General features: G+C 44.4%; 2 protein-coding genes across 5 annotated transcripts; one reads left to right on the top strand and one right to left on the bottom strand.

Annotated features, from left to right (window-relative positions):
* The first annotated feature begins 199 nt into the window (after window positions 1-199).
* Window positions 200-7671, top strand: LOC111971105 (transmembrane protease serine 3-like). The gene is made up of 13 exons (XM_070445881.1): window positions 200-256; window positions 519-857; window positions 947-1127; window positions 1681-1797; window positions 2012-2135; window positions 3329-3457; window positions 4850-4896; window positions 5008-5173; window positions 5334-5506; window positions 6459-6554; window positions 6689-6831; window positions 7129-7281; window positions 7648-7671. The coding sequence occupies exons 1-13, from the start codon at window positions 200-202 to the stop codon at window positions 7669-7671; spliced, it is 1749 nt and encodes a 582-aa protein (XP_070301982.1).
* Window positions 7672-8435: 764 nt separating this feature from the next.
* LOC111971002 (homeobox protein PKNOX1) lies at window positions 8436-15738 on the bottom strand. 4 transcript variants are annotated; one of them, XM_023997796.1, is made up of 11 exons: window positions 15652-15738; window positions 14617-14720; window positions 12644-12786; window positions 12292-12463; window positions 11578-11751; window positions 11220-11367; window positions 10822-10919; window positions 10583-10717; window positions 9552-9628; window positions 9275-9447; window positions 8436-8948 (listed from the first exon to the last, which is right to left on the bottom strand). In XM_023997796.1, the coding sequence occupies exons 2-11, from the start codon at window positions 14662-14664 to the stop codon at window positions 8764-8766; spliced, it is 1353 nt and encodes a 450-aa protein (XP_023853564.1). In that variant the 5' UTR covers window positions 14665-14720; window positions 15652-15738; the 3' UTR covers window positions 8436-8763. The 4 variants fall into 4 exon arrangements, with proteins under 4 accessions (XP_023853564.1, XP_023853566.1, XP_070302079.1 ...); XM_023997798.1 differs by having other exon boundaries at window positions 11250-11367; XM_070445978.1 differs by lacking the exon at window positions 15652-15738 and adding an exon at window positions 15502-15563.
* Between the last annotated feature and the right edge of the window lie 1024 nt (window positions 15739-16762).

Here is a 16762-nt window from a genome sequence, read left to right as displayed (position 1 = left end):
ATGTGAGCAATATACAGGGAGTATGCGTTCAGGTTCTCCATTGGTGGTGGTCGGTCAATTGGTCAGTCACTCAGCTAGGCAGTAGCATTATATCCTGGATGTTTGTCAGTGCAGTCCTTACTCTCCCATCGCTCCACCAGCCTCCAGCGGTGGTCATCTTACTACCATGGGGCCAAGATGATTAGCTGGGTGAGGAGATATGGCCATGCCTGATAGTGACAAGACTGGTGCTGATGGTTTCGCCGAAGAGAGGGAGGTGTGTAGCCAGACTGACCTCCCGAGGTCTACGTGTTTTAACGTCAACGCTGTTCAGATGAACGAACAACTGACAAGGAAGACTCATCCTCATCTCTTTTTCTTTCTTTCTATCTCGTTCTCATTTTCCCTTTTTCTCTCCCCCTCTCTCTCTCACGCCATCCATCTTCTCTCTCGCACGCCTTCCCTCTATTTCTCTCTGTCTCTCTATTTGTCTCTCTCTCTCTCTCTCTCTCGCTCTCTCTCGTACACACTCCATACAGGTGTCTGGGGCAGAGGGAACGGTCCGTATTGAGGTTGAGTCTGTGAGTAACGAGGACCTGCCAATCGTGGAGATCCTCACCACCTTCAATGCCAGCTCCCTCAGTAGCCAGACCAGCGGCTCCTTCTCTCAGAACCTCCAGGACCCCCATGTGCCCACCGCTCCGCTCCAGGAGCCCCCTGCCCCCATCCCAAAGAGCCAGGGCCTGCTCACCCCACCCAGCTACCTGCCTTCCATGCGCTTCATCAAGGTCCGGCCCTTCATGCACGGTATGGAAGCCTCAGAGGACACAATGACTCTCCATCTATGCGTCAAGAGTTTTTCGTGGTCTGGACACAGAGTCAGGAAAACCCCCTTGCTCTATCTATGAGTGCCTCGCGTGTTGTAATGGGGCTAACCATGGCTCTCAATGGTTTATGACCTTACTAGTGCCAGTGTTGCCCTGTCCCCCATTGTTTAGATTTTCTCTCATGGTTAATTTCTGGTGGTTCAGATGACGGCTTGGTGGAGACTAAGACTCTATGCAGCCAGCTCCTGGCACACTGGCTGCTGCTGGTGATTGCGTGTGGTCTACTGGCCCTGAGTCTAGCCCTAGGCATTGGGCTTGGAGGTAAGGGAACACTGTTTGTGGCCTTGTTATTACATAGTCATTATGAAGCATATTATTGCAGAAAGATAATCTGTCTATAAGCAGTTATATTGGACCATGTGTCGTTGGATTGAAATCAAGGACACATTTGCACTTGACACTATATGGCTGTATTATAAAGTGTTATCTATCTATTACAACGGGCAATGTTGTGCGTTAGAATATAGTATCAAGTACTAGGATTAGGATATACAGTGTCTGAGTGGCTCATAGTGTTATTGTAATAGTATCGTTGTTCTGTACTGTTTTATTGTGATTGTAAGAGGAGTCGTGTGTCGTATGTGTAACAGGAGACAGGGTGCAGTACGTTACTCTTGAGGCCTGATTGACACGACAAGTTGTGTGTGTAATCAGGGATGGAACATGTCATTACATATCATTGTGACGTGCTTTTTTTACATAGAATCATAGGATTTTACTACGACCTCTTTCCAATTCCACCACTGTGTGTAACAATGTGTGCGTGTGTGTATGTGTCTGTGTGTACATGCGTGTGTCCTCCTTGTTCCCAAAGTGGGAGTCAGCTGCACGGGGAAGTTCCACTGTAGCACATCCACTTTGTGTTTTGCCAGATCTGCGCAGTGTGATGGAGTCAGCGACTGCGCAGATGGGGAGGACGAACTGCAATGTGGTGAGATGCACACTTCTCTCCCACACGCATACACGACTAACCCCCCCCCCCCCACACTGAAACCCTGATAAAGGGCTTGAAATTCCCTCACACCATTCATCCACATTATTCACTGTGTAACCTCGTCCCCAGGCTAGGTCAGATAGGCCAGACTTTTCCCAGAGTAACATGTACACACACTGTCTGTCTGTCTGTCTGTCTGTCTGTCCCTTAGTGCGTCTGAGTGGGAGGAGCTCTGTGCTGCAGATCAACAGTAGGGGTGTATGGAGGACTGTGTGCTCCACCAACTGGGATCACACACTGGGTTATTCTGCCTGCAAACAGCTGGGATACTCCAGGTACACTGTTGGGAATTGAACGGAATTGAATTAGTTCTCTGTGACAGGGGCAAAAAGATAAGTGAAGGGCCAGAGGTTCACTGGGGCTGGCATGGTGGATGACTAGGGTGAGGGTGAGTGGAGCAATGTCAAGAGATACAGAGAATACAGATCATTCCACCATAGAAACCATTCTCCCACAGGGCCCGAGGAGAAAGAGACTATTACATCGACATGACTCTGCAGTTTGTGATAAAACTCTCTCCCTCCTAGTTGTAATACTCCCACATTTACCCAGAATTCAGAGGGAGGGCTTTCTAATGGGTTTCTGTACCCAAAGGTCCCATTAACTGCATTGCTAATCCCATTAAAATCAGCCTGGCATTAAATGAAGTGAAAAATCACCATCCCAAACAACCAGCGCTCTAAGTAGGTCAAGATTGTCAGTTATACCATCGGCAGTGTTACAACGGATCTGGCCACGTTCCCATTTTGGGGATCATTTTGGTAATGAAGCCCTTTATCTATTTCCCCAGACACAGATGAACATGTGGATACAATTTTTAAGTCTCTGCGTGCAGTTTGAAGGAAGTTGCTAACTAGCACTAGCGCAATTGCTAACTAGCATTAGCGTAATGACTGAAAGTCTATGGGTATCTGCTAGCATAGTAGATACCCATAGACTTCCAGTCATTGTGCTAACGCCAGTTAGCATTGGCTCACAAAACTACCTCTAACTTCCTTTCAACTGGACACAGAGACATAAAAATGGTATCCACAAGTTCATCTGATTCTGGGGAAGTAGATAAAGACTAAAGATGTAGTGCCAAAATCCCAAAGTATCCCTTTAAGACCTTCCTAGTTAATGTTAGGAGTATGTTTGGATTAATAATTCATTACTTTTATAAAATACAAATAAAGTTGACTCAGCCACATGAAATCAAAGACACACATTCAAAATAACTGTGGATAAAACACAATAAGGTCAACAGATTTATTTCCGTTGTGGTCCAAGTATATTAGGATCCTGTGACCACTTTTAGAAATGGATTGTGAATGAATGAATGGCTAGTTCTGTCAATGGATCTAGTCACAGAATGTCAGCATAATACCATCCCAAATCCACCCACTGCCTTATAAGCGGCAAATTAAAATTCACACTATTTGCCCCAATAAACTGTAAATCTCTGTGTGGTTCCTTCTTGTTCGCTCAGCTACATCAGTTCCAGATCCCTGCCTCTCTCCTCTGTCGAGTCGGCCTTCCAGGCTAACCTGGTATCAGTCAACCTGAGTCATCCAGATCGCCAGCAGACTGTCAAGATCCATAACACCACCTTCCTCAGGTGAACCATTTGGCCATCCATTTCTGACAGAAAATAAAACTGTGCTCATTACCAGTCTGCCAGTCTTTTTGTTAAAGTTCTAATGTACAGCTGCAGCAGCAAGTTCTTCCTCTTCTAGCGTATGTCCTTACAACCAAAGATCTTTTCCCAAGCACTATTGCGTTAAGTACTCAAATTCTTGATTGTGCCATCAAGGTACAGTATGCCACCGCAAGGACTACATACTATGCTGATGTAAGGCTGTCAACAGGGCTGTGATGGTTGAATGTCTCCCCGTTCCTGTTATCGGAACTGAAGCATTTTGAGCTACAGTGGCTTGCGAAAGTATTCACTCCCCTTGGCATTTTTCCTATTTTGTTGCCTTACACACTGGAATTAAAACATATTTTTGGGGGGTTTGTATCATTTGATTTACACAACATGTCTACCACTTTGAAGATGCAAATATATTTTCTTGTGAAACAAACAAGAAATAAGACAAAAAAACAGAACACTTGAGTGTGCATAACTATTCACCCCCCGAAAGTAAATACCTTGTAGAACCACCTTTTGCAGCAATTACAGCTGCAAGTCTCTTGGGGTATGTCTCTATAAACTTGGCACATCTAGCCACTGTTTTTTTCCCCATCCTTCAAGGCAAAACTGCTCCAGCTCCTTCAAGTTGGATGGGTTCCGCTGGTGTACAGCAATCTTGAAGTTATACCACAGATTCTCAATTGGATTGAGGTCTGGGCTTTGACTAGGCCATTCCAAGACATTTACATGTTTCCCCTTAAACCACTCAAGTGTTGCTTTAGCAGTATGCTTAGGGTCATTGTCCTGCTGGAAGGTGAACCTCCGTCCCAGTCTCAAATCTCTGGAAGACTGAAACAGGTTTCCCTCAAGAATTTCTCTGTATTTGGAAAAAAACAAAACTTTTGCAAGGCAAAACTGTCTGGAGGTACCCCCAAAGTGGCGCATGATACAGTATTTGTCATGTGAAACAATGGAAGGCTAATTCTAATTAGGCTAATTCTGCGTTTCCCTCAGAAACGCATGTTGCTCGGCGGCACTAACTAAAGCATGTTTCGTAAGCGCGTGTTGATTGTTTATGTTGCTCTGCTCTGCTTCATAAGTCTAGTTGTAATCTCATGTTTCACTTCAGTCCATGTCATCTTTCTCAATGACATAAGGGCTTGACTGGGTTTGTACATGGTACAAATGAGACCATACATCAAACTTTCCTGTTGGTGTTACACAGAGAATAACCTCATTTGAACCAGTTTACTGTATAATTTCATTTTCTGAAGTTATTCCCAGCATGTTATATACAATTGGTTCTGTGCTCAGGTCCACAGACTGTCTGTGTGTATGTTGGCAGTAAGTATAAGCCTTCATTCTCTGTTTTCCCAGTAAGACCCAGTGCAGCTCTGAGAGTGTGATCGTACTCAAGTGCCTAGGTGAGTGAAAGAGTGACAGTGGAGTTAGGAAGTGTGTGTGTGTGTGTGCGTTGTGAATGTATACCAGCAACATTATCATATCAATGGTTTTCCCCTGGCTGCCCCCTGCAGATTGTGGCTCCAGGCCCATGTTCAGGTCTCGTATTGTGGGAGGGAACGTCTCCAAACCAGGCCAGTTTCCCTGGCAGGCCAGCCTGCACTATCAGAACCAACACCTCTGTGGGGGCTCCATCATCACACCACGCTGGATAGTGACAGCAGCACACTGTGTCTACGGGTGAGTCTCTCTCACAAACACAGGTGCACATGCGCGCACACACACGCATGCAAGTACGTACGCACACAAACATTTATACCGTACTGACCTTACATGAACACAGCATAACTTCTAAAAGTGATATGATTTTTCATTGGTTGACTGTCCATCCCTTCTCAAGGTTTGCAACAAACACCATGCTGTGGGCGGTGCATGTGGGATTGACAGATCAGCCAGTCAATGGGGTGCTGTCTCGCTCTTTGGAGAAGATTATCTACCATGCCAGCTACCAACCCAAGGGCTTAAACTATGACATCGCTCTATTGAAGCTTACAGAGCCTCTTACCTTTAATGGTACCACGATCTACAATGAGACCCAAATGTATTGGGACTGCGACATTTTGTTGTTGTTTTGGCTCTGTACTCCAGCACTTTGGATTTTAAATGACACAATGATTATGAGATTAAAGTGCAGGCTGTCGGGTTTAATTTGAGGGTATTTTCATCCATATCGGGTGAACCGTTACACATTTTTAGGGGACCAAAAGTATTGGGACAAATTGGGACACTTATATGTTTATTAAAGTAGTAAAAAGTTAAGTGTTTGGCTCCATATTCATAGCACGCAATGACTACATCACACTTGTGACTCTACACATTTGTTCGATTAATTTACTGTTTGTATTTGTTTGTGTTTCAGATTATTTTGTGCCCAATAGAAATGAATGGTAAATAATGTATTGTGTCATTTTGCAGTGACTTTTAATGTAAATAAGAATACAATATGTTTATTAACACTTATTCGTTAATGTGGATGCTACCATGATTACGGATAATCCTGAATAAATCTTGAATAAGGATGAGTGAAAAAGTCACAAATATATATTTCTTCTAAACGGTTCAGCCGATATGGACATATTTAAGCTGACAGTCTGCACTCTAACCTCATAGTCATTGTATCATGGAGTACCAAGGCAAAACAACCCAAAAATGTGTCCCAATTCTTCCTGTCTGTCCTACTGAGTGATAGTGATATAGGGCTCTATTCAATATTCAATCTGTATCGCTGACGCATTACAGATTACGTGATAGAAATGTAAAGGTAATTTCTGATTATGCTGACATACAGTATGCAAGGTTTACCGTGAATACAGTCCCCCGCCAACGCAGGAACATTGCCTTTAAATTGGGCTTTAGCGTTGAACTTCCGCGATACGGATTGATTAGAGCCCTAAGAGTAACTGCTCTTATTCACCTCAAATCTGAAGGAGCACAGCAGGCTCATTGGCTAAGTATTTTCCTCCAGGTCTGGTTGAGCCTATCTGCCTGCCGAACTATGGGGAGAGATTTGAGGAGGGGAAGATGTGCTGGATCTCTGGGTGGGGTGCCACAGTGGATGGAGGTGAATGGGCTCAAATTCAACACCTGACTAGATGCGCAAGCACGCACCACATGCACGCATTCATGCATGCGGGCACACACTGTGATACAGCTTTCCTGCCCTTCCTCTCTCTGTGTGTGTGTGTGTCTTTCCAGGGGAGACCAGTGTGTCCATGCACTCTGCCCAGGTCCCTGTGCTCTCCAGCAGGGACTGCAGTGGACCAGGAGTGTACCAGGGAGCCATCTCCCCTTGGCTTGTCTGTGCAGGCTACCTAGAGGGCGGCAAAGACTCTTGCCAGGTATCTTTCAGAAGTGGACCTCAGAGTTCCATGCACCATTTGTCTAAAGGACAAAGTGCAGACAAAAAGCACACAGCGAAGACAAACGGTTAAAAGCAGGGGGTGGCCACTGTGTGTTTGCCATCACCAAACGTCAGAAAATGAACAGAAAATGTCGACCGATTTCCTGTTCAAAGGCGCTAGGACGGTCACCCGCTGCTTTTAACCGTTCGTTAGCACAGTGTGTTTTGTGTTATAAAGCTCACCTATTTGGAGTCAAATGCACTGCTGCTAATCCTGGTGTGTTTGGCTCCTCAGGGGGATAGCGGAGGCCCTCTGGCCTGTGAGGACTCGTCAGTGTGGAAGCTGGCGGGGGCCACTAGCTGGGGCTATGGCTGTGCTGAGAGGGACAATCCTGCCTTGTACACTCTCATCTCCCACGCTCTGAGCTGGATCCACCAGCAGATGGAGGTGAATTCTACTGTTGATACTGTAGCACTCATGAACTCTACTGGTGGCAGACAGTACTGCAATACTGTTAAGGCTGCAATGCAAAGGAGAGAGATACATGGTTTAAATTGACCGTTCACGCCAAAATCAAAGTTTGTCAGATGTTTTCAGACATCAAAATGAATTTAGGCCTGGATTTACTAAGAGTTTCACCAGAATGCAGAATGAACTGTTCCTTTAAGAGTGAAGGAGTCTTAAAGTTTGAGACAGCCAGTGAAATCAATGGAAAACCTTTTGGTAGTTTATTCTTTAGGATTAGTCAGTTAAATCTGTTAGTCTATTTAACATCAAAATGACATACACCCATTCTGTGATATCTTTCCCCAGAAAGAAGAGGCACTGAGTCCTTGATCCCCAAAGGATACAGTAGCTCACATATTTAGAGGACTTTACTCAGAGACACTAATTATTTGTTCTAAAGCACAACAATGAATGGACACAATCTGAGGCTGAGCAACAGCTCTATTTTAAAGTCAGAGAAGCAAGATGGGGGGGAATGGTGGACAATAAATGGAGGACTGGGGAGATGAACTAGGGCCAGGATTCAATACGGACTGCGGAGGATCCACGTTGTAGCAAAGTTGACATTAAAAGGTCATTTCCGATTGAGCCGACATCTGCAGCGTTTACTTTGAATGCGATCTCCACGATCGTGGTAACATCGCCTGTAAGTGGGGCATAGTCAAAAAGGGTGATCAGATTAAATCCTGGCCTAAGTTTGGTCTCATTAGAAGGTCGACATCTCCACCGTGAGCCCCTTCCATCCCTACACACAAACTGTGTATGTAGACAAATGGAATAGCTGTAACATGTACTGTGTATAATATACTGTTATATAGCAGTGTTTGTAGAGAAATGTGGTACAGAGAACACAAGTAAAAACCTGTATAATTTTTAAATGCCATAAAGATATGTATTTATTTTTACAAAAAAAGCTTTTTTCCCAATGATTCATTTTTGATGTTGCACTCATAAGCATGTGTGAATTTTTTGGTACAGACGTCTTTGCACAACTATCAATACGTCCTCCAACACATCCTAGTTCATCATGTCGATATCCTCCCCTGAAAACACTGCGTCGACACTCCGAAATAAAAAAACTAAGTTGAGGAGAATCTTTCTTGAACATTTTATTATTAGAGAAATCCAACAGACCTTGAAAAGCAGGTCAGCCATATTGGACATTCAATGTTCATACATAAATATTCTTTAAAAAACAAACTAAACAAAATAAAAACACTAAGCAAAAAAGCCAAATGAAAAAAATAAAACAGCCTTCATTCCAAACATTTTACATATAAAAATAGCATTTTTTTTTCTGTTTCTAGAAGGACCTTAAAGGCCTAGTGTGGGTTGTCTTGGACACTGTGATGAGTGTTGAGTAATATAGTCAAACACAGGCATGCATGAGGGTGTGACATCACATCCCGCAGTAGTGGTATGTCACTCCAATCCGGCCATGTCACCCCCCTCCTCCTCCTCCTCCTCTTCTTCCTCCTCCTCCTCGCTCTCGCCGTCCTCCTCCTCGCTGTGTCCTCCCATCATCACCTGCTGCATGGCCAGTGTTGCACTGTCTGAGGTCAGCGTCTGCAGCTCGTCTACACTCATGCCCATCGTCACCATGGTAACTGAGGGCACAGGGGGAAACAGATCAAGCTTCAGCCACACCCACTAACCAGCACGTAATTGGACAGCGTATAGTCAAGAGTTGACCGGGGTTATTGTGGTAATAGAGATGGCCGGTGTGTTAAGGACAAGATCAAGTCATATCAAGGTGTGAAAACCACATTCATCCCAGCCTGTAGTAAGGACTGGGGATAAAAAAATTAAAAAATCATCTCCGGAACTCTGATATGTTCCTACTGTGATTTCTCACTTGCGGTTTAATACATTTACAACAGGAGCATATCAGAGTTGCAGACTTTTCATATTATTTGTTTTTCTGGGCATTTACCGTCATCGTCCATGGCCACCTCTTGCCCTACACCGGCCGAGGCAATGTTGTTGGCCATGGGCCAGAAACGCTGGGTGGGCCGGCTCTGGGGAGTCCTCTTCCTGCTCTTGGGCGCGTCTGAAGCACTGCTGTCCATCATGGGCTGGAGGATCCGCCTCCTAGCATTAATGAACCTGGAGAGGGAGAGACGGACAGGGGCTAAGCCAATCATCCGAGGCCACATTTCTACGCTTGGGTTTAAGGTGTGTGTGGGTATGTGCGTGAAAGATTGCCTCACCAGTTGTTGACCTGCAGCAGGGTCAGGTTGGTCTGTATGGCAAGCTGTTTCTTCTCGTCCTCTGTGGGATAGGGATGCTGAGAGAGAAAGAAAGAGAGAGAAGGGTAAAGAACACAAACAATCATTTACAGCAAATGAGTTCTATTAGCTCCCTATTAAGCCGAGTAGGTACTGGGAGAGACTGTGGATGGATGACGTAAGACTAAAGGTCAATTTGTATTGGAACGGCACAAGATGTTGATTAAGTAAAGTCGCTTCTATGTGAATTAAGAGTTCGGAGCAGCCTGGCCACTAGTCGGATACCTTTTTACCCAATTTCTCTGTTACTTGATCTGCTATCACGCAACGTTTGTGGGTACCACAGGGACCATTACTTACACCGGTATAAATTGCTAGTGGGCCATGTGGGGGAAAATTCTGAGGTACTGGGAGGTTAGGCTTTCGTCCCAACCCGGATGCATTTAGATTCAACTTTAGGATGTACAAAGGCTTGAGGGCCAGGATTGGCCGCTCGGGAGCAAGCAGAGAGGAACAAGCTGCAGTGAAGACACGTCATCTCAAAGTGTGTCTTTGTGAGGCCTAGGATGTTCTAACATCTGGCTGCTAGTTAACCGTCTCTTACACACACACGTCCACGCGCAGGCACACAACAAACACACACCGACACCCACACACACAGGGAACAAAGGGTCTCTGTGAGCTACCAGTCTGGTTAGATTCACCATTGGGCCTGTGGGCTGTCCACTGATTAACCTCGGATTAGCATTTAGCCAGCAGACCATGGGCCAGTCATATGAGGACCTAACACATCCGTCTCTGTCAATGCAACCGCTCCGAGCCATCATGGGACGAGCCATCGTGACGGGGGCCATCATTCTCTCTCAAATACATGCACACTCACACGCACGCAAGCATGCTCAGACACCCTTGGAATAACCTAGCAGAGCTTTACTCTGGGTTACAATACATTCAGTTATAGGTGAAGTTATTCTAATCTTAGGAACGGTTGGTACAAGGTATTTTTCACTCACCCCTATGTGTTGGAAGAGCCAGGTGCGCATGATGTTGGTGGCTGATTTGGGCAGGACCCCCCTCTTGTTGCTCTTGGATGAGCTGTCCTCCTGGGTGAAGAAACTGCTTAGGTCCTGATTGAGCTGCAACTGGAGCTGTACACACACACACACACACACACAGTCAAGTCACAGAACCGGCTGTAGTTTGTGTGACTGTGACCGTGCGTCTGTCTGTGTGTGTGTGGTGTATTCCTCACCTGTGTGTTGTTGATGCGTATTGTCTGGGGTGAGATAGCTTGTCCCACCACCTGTCCCTGAGGAGTGACTACTGTGATGGGCTGGTACACTGTACCACCTGCTCAAATACACAAATAAAAGTTAGGGCATTTTTGGTAACACCTTGAACCAAGGACCCTCAGCACCTCACCATAATCAACTGAAATCAACTCTGAAAAAAAGAGGCAACATTCACGGATTCAAGAAAACTGACTAAAACAGTTAGTACTACCTGAAGTACTACCTGAACCTGATAAGAAAATATTGTTTTCGTTATCCGTTGCAAAATGTTTTGCGACGGTGTACCATAATTAATATGACCCAGTATTGCTAGTAGTTGTCTTAACAGGGACACAGTAAGGCGGAGAGGAGAGGGTACCTGTAGAGGTGGTATGCCACGGAGACATACCTGCTAACACTTGGCCAGCAGAATTGACTGTTGTCAGGGTAACGTTGCCCTGCTGCAGGGTTGAGGCTGACATCACAATGCCTTGAGGGCTAAGGGTTCCTGTCAGTGGGCTGGAGGTCTGTGGGTGAAACACACACAGAATTAGCCTAACTGCATTCACATTAAATTTGTGTTCATCTTGTATAATTTATACCTATAATGTGTGAATTGTACTATTATGTGCTTATCATTTAATCCCAATACAATAGCCAAAGTTCCCTCTGGGAAAGATACAAACAATCTATGAAGGGAAAATGTGTGTGTATAACCTGTGTGTGAGTGTGTGTACCTGTATCTGGACAGGGGAACAGGGGCTGTCAGTATCTCCTCCACTCAGCAGGGTCTCACTGTTCATCTTGGTACGCAGGCAGGCGATGTAGCGGCTACAGAAGTCCTTACACAAGTCGCTCACTTTCTCCAGCTCCAGGAGGTGGATACGCAGCACCTGGATGGCCTTCACCATCTGGGGTCAGAGGTCAAAGGTCAGGTCATTAGCGGTCCATCGGTAGGTATGCTGCCAACCCATAACTCTAACCCTGACCGTAGCCAAGGGTTAAGCTTAACCATTACCAATTAGGTCATTCAACATCAGTTTGCTGGTCAGTCATGTCTCTTCAGTTCTTCCCAATAAAGACATGGGTCACAACATTTATTTCTGTCTTTTTGATAAAACATTTACCATCACACATACAATCTTTCAATTGCTCGATGTAAAGAGGCAATTCAAGAGTGGTTTGTTGAGGGGCACAACAGCCGTGGAACTTCGTAATATTCTCTTTTAACGTCAAAGACAGACGTGGAATAGCTAGGTCATGTTCATTAGGTACCAAAAGGAAGAAAACAGACTGAAACAGAAAAGGACCAACTGGGTATATCCAATAAGAAACAACAATTTTTTTTCAGTTGCAGAACATTTTCAAACGTTTTCAGTTGCAGAACATTTTCAAACGTTTTCAGTTGCATGCCCAAATGAACAAGACCCTGGTCGTGCAGAGTTCCTCACCAGGTTGTCCACGTCTGGGTCGTCACAGAAGAAGCCCTTGCCCTCTTTCTTCTGGCTGCGGACAAAGTTCTCAATGTCCACATTGAAGCTGGCAGAGCTGACGCAGTCCGAGCTCTGAGTCGACTGCTCACACTTCTCAAAGAGTAGGGCCAGCAGAGGGAACAGGGGGTGCCTACGATACACACGCGAGTGCAAAGGATTAACGCTACAGTAGACGCAGTTAATGAAGGTACACAAACACACAAGTTCACAGTCATAAACAGGACAAGGGAAGGAAAATGAAGGAGGAGGGAAAAAAAGTGGAAAACAGCTCTGATGAGGACGGAGTGGAGGAGTACCATGACTCGCCTACCTGTAGATGGCCTGCTTGTCTGTGTCCATGGGCGTCTGGGGCTGCATGGCAGAGGGGCTGCCTGCTCCCCCCTCGCTTCCCTCGGTCAGACTCTGCTCCGGATCCCCGTCTGCATCCGCTCCCACGCGCATCTGCACCAAGACCTTTACCCAGGGAAGAGACAAGTATGGTAAAGAGAAGAGCGGGAAACCAGGCAGATAAAATAGAAGGAGAGTGGAAGAGAAGGGAGGGGATAGGCGTGAAATCCAGTAAAGTTAGTCAGTGGTTGGTGGATGACTCCCCTCAGGGTGGTAATGGGGTGAGTACACACACCCCAGGGAGAGGAGAGAGATATTGGTCTGTCTCTTTCCACTCACAACACTGTCTCAATTCAGCGGCTTACAGAGACCGCCTTAGCCATTTATCACTCACATTGAACCCTGATGAATACACTGTCTGTAACTTCTACACTCAAGTTATAAATTACTCATGATCCATTCTAGTCCTTCCCTGTTTCAACAGTTCCTTCCATTTTGTTTCTAGTGAACACGACACTGTCCTACACTGCCTCAGGTCAGGCTCATTCCAGCTATGCCTAATTGTTCACTAGATCTGACATTCATTGGTTTTTAAAGTGGTCCTCTGTAGCACAGTTGGTAGAGCATAGAGCGTGCAATGCCAGGACAGTGGGTTTGATTAATGGGACCACCCATACATAAAAAAAATTATGCACTCATGACTGCAAGTGATTTTATACGGAACAAAAATATAAAACGCAACATGCAACAATTTCAAAGATTTTACTGAGTCAGAGTTCATATAAGGAAATCAGTCAATTGAAATAAATTCCTTAGGCCTTGATCTATGGATTTCACATGGCTGGGACTACAGATATGCATCTGTTGGTCACAGATACCTTTATAAAAAAAAAAATAGGGGGCTGGATCAGAAAACCAGTCTATCTTTCATCAGCTGTCCGGTTGTCTGGTCTCAGTCGATCCAGCAGGTGAATAAGCCAGATGTGGAGGTCCTGGGCTGGTGTGCTTACACGTGGTCTGCGGTTGTGAGGCCGGTTGGACGAACTGCCAAAACGACGTTGGTAGAGAAATGAACATTCAATTCTCTGGCAAAAGCTCTGGTGGACATTCCTGCAGTCAACATGCCAATTGCACACTCCCTCAAAACTTGAGACCTTCGTGGCATTGTGTTGTGTAACAAAACCGCTCACATTTTAGAGTGGCCTTTTACTGTCCCCAGCACAAGGTGCACCTGTGTAATGATCCTGCTGTTTAATGCCACAGCTGTCAGGTGGATGGATTATCTTGGCAAAAGAGAAATGCTCACTAACAGGGATGTAAACAAATTTAGTACACACAATGAGAGAAATAAGCTTTTTGTGCGTATGGAAAACATCTGGGATCTTTTATTTCAGCTCATGAAACATGGGACCAACACTTTATATGTGGCGTTTATATTTTTGTTCTGTATAGATAAAAGCATATGCTAAATGGCATATATTATATTAAAAAGACATGTATGATGATGAATATTGCCTCTCTCCTACGTGCACACTGTAGATGTGTGGCTGTTACAGTATTTGAAAAACATTCCCCCACTCACGGTCTCTGGATATTGATGGTCCTTGCCCTTGTGATTGCCACAATGACTTGAAAGGCAAATGTGTTAAAATACACATTTATGTGAGCGCTAGAAGATGTGCTTAGTCTCAGCCCCCACGATCTCTGCCATGTTTGCTGAAAGGCCATGGAGTCCAGAGGATTGATAGCCTTTTAAAGTGTGTCATATTAATTTTCACAGCAGCTCATTGAAATTGGGAATTCAGGACAGGAACACCCTTCTTCAGACAGTTAATTTACTAGTGAATTTGTGGTTAAGTTTGGGGTATATAACATCACACAGCTCATTCATTGGAATATGGCCACCCACTTTGTAAAATGTTCAAACTTCACTCCTCCTCGTCTTCAATCTCTTACCTGATCCACCTCCGGGTACTCATCTAGAGATGCCGACTGGGCTTCCATTATGGTCGCTGCCAATACACGGGCATTCCAGTCCAAGACCTGTGTGGTTACCAGTCCTACAGACACATGCATCAGACATGGGGTTTAGATTAGGTTTTCGTTGTTGTCATAGATTAGATATAACCATTGCATGATACATACATAGCCAATGAAGAACATAGAGTCAGGGTACTATGTCAACACAGGGCCTTTCATTCTGGGGTAGGAGGATTCATATTTTTTTGGAGTGTGGTAAATGCTTGGTCACTGTATGCGTGTATCAGAATGGAATTAAGACAGTGCAGTTATCAATTCACGCGCGTGCAGGGTGGGAGGTATGTTGTACAGTCAGTAGCCCTAACTTCCGGCCACACATTTTGATTAAATAAAGCATTTTTCAACGCAGTAGTTGTGCATCTACAGTTCGTAATGTTCACCAAGTATCATCCTAAACTGGGACACTAGGCCCATGAATCTCTCCTTAGCCAGCCGTATCCATTTGCAAAAATAAATAAGGTAATAAATCAAATGTGTTTCCATAACAAACAAAAAGTGCATACAATTTCGTGTCAATTTCATGACCAATGTATCCTACCCTCGCTGTCTAAAGATCGTATAGCGGCTCAGGCTACATGCATCAGATAATATTGGTGCTTTCAAATGTTGAACAAATAAAAATGTCAACAGCACACATCCCATCTACATTGCGGTTATCACTAGGTATCTCTCATAATAACATTCGAAAGTCCAATGGTCTGTAGATTAGTGAACACACGCTTGGCCTTCTCATTCACCATTTCCAATGCGCCTTCTCCAAACAAGCGGACATCTTTTTTTTCTCTCGCCACAACAGCTTGCCTTTATGTGTGATCAGTCTTTTGGCTCACTGTTCATTCTGCAAAGTGCACATTGGCTCATTCCATGGCGAGCCATTGCATTCAAGCATGTTGCGTCGATTGTTAGATTGATGGGCGACGAAAAAAAAGAGGAATTTGAGTGACAGCTTACCTTAGTGCCAATCTTCGTCACAGTGACAAGGGGCTGCTGCAATCCGGGCCCGCAGTTTTCGTGTGTCGTCACTACGTATAGGCTCGCAGACTATTTTCTCTCATTAATATTCAACATGTGGGAGGAGAAGCAATTCCGAACATGCCTTGTCCCGCCCCTAGAGGCCGATACCCTTCCCCTTATGCTTAAATTATGATTACAAATTATTATTAGGAATAAAAATACATTTCTATTACATAAAATGTATACACACTTAAAAGTGTATGTAATGGACTAGGCCTACAAATGACAAAAACATGAATAATTGAAAAATTATACTTAATAATTGACATAATGCGTTTTATATTTCTGATGCATTGACTACTTTTTAAACAAAGAAGTGAAGGAGACTACCCATACTAAAACATATTTAAAAAAAAATTAAAGATGGTTATTGGTAGGTTTAAAAGACAAGAGTGAAGATAATTTTGAAAAGAGAAAGAAAAGACACACTGTACACTGTGAAATCTATGCTCCTAAATGAAGATGTACATTCTGGATATAAAGTGCATCACAGATTATCAAAGGATAGTAGAACGTGTGCCGAGACTGACCTGACTCTTTAAATGTAATTTAAACTACAACCAAATCTTACCAAAATGAACAAAGGACGGATACTTATGAACACACAATTGACTCACCAGGGAACTTAAAATCGGGGAACTCGGTGAGGTCACCACCACCATACAACCGCTGTAGTTTGGCCATCTCCTCCGACAGTGCTTTCTCATACTTATCCACCAAGCCCCCAGAGGCTCTGATATCAAAAGAAATGTTATTTGTCACATGCGCCGAATACAACAGGTGTAGACCTTACAGTGAAATGCTTACTTACAAGCCCTTAACCAACAATGCAGTTTTAAGAAAATACCAACAAAAAAAGTAAGAGATAAGAATAACAAATAATTAAAGAGCAGCAGTAAATAACAATAGTGGGGCTATATACAGGGGGTACCGGTACAGAGTCAATGTCAATGAGCGGGGGCACCGGTGTCGAGGTAAGTGAGGTAATATGTACATGCAGTTAGAGTTATTGAAGTGACTATGCAAAGATATTAACAGAGAGTAGCAG

Source organism: Salvelinus sp. IW2-2015, linkage group LG12 (assembly GCF_002910315.2).
Source record: "Salvelinus sp. IW2-2015 linkage group LG12, ASM291031v2, whole genome shotgun sequence".
Taxonomy (NCBI): Eukaryota; Metazoa; Chordata; class Actinopteri; order Salmoniformes; family Salmonidae; genus Salvelinus; species Salvelinus sp. IW2-2015.
The sequence above is the reverse complement of the archived record's forward strand: the minus strand, read 5'-3'. Positions and strand labels throughout refer to the sequence as shown.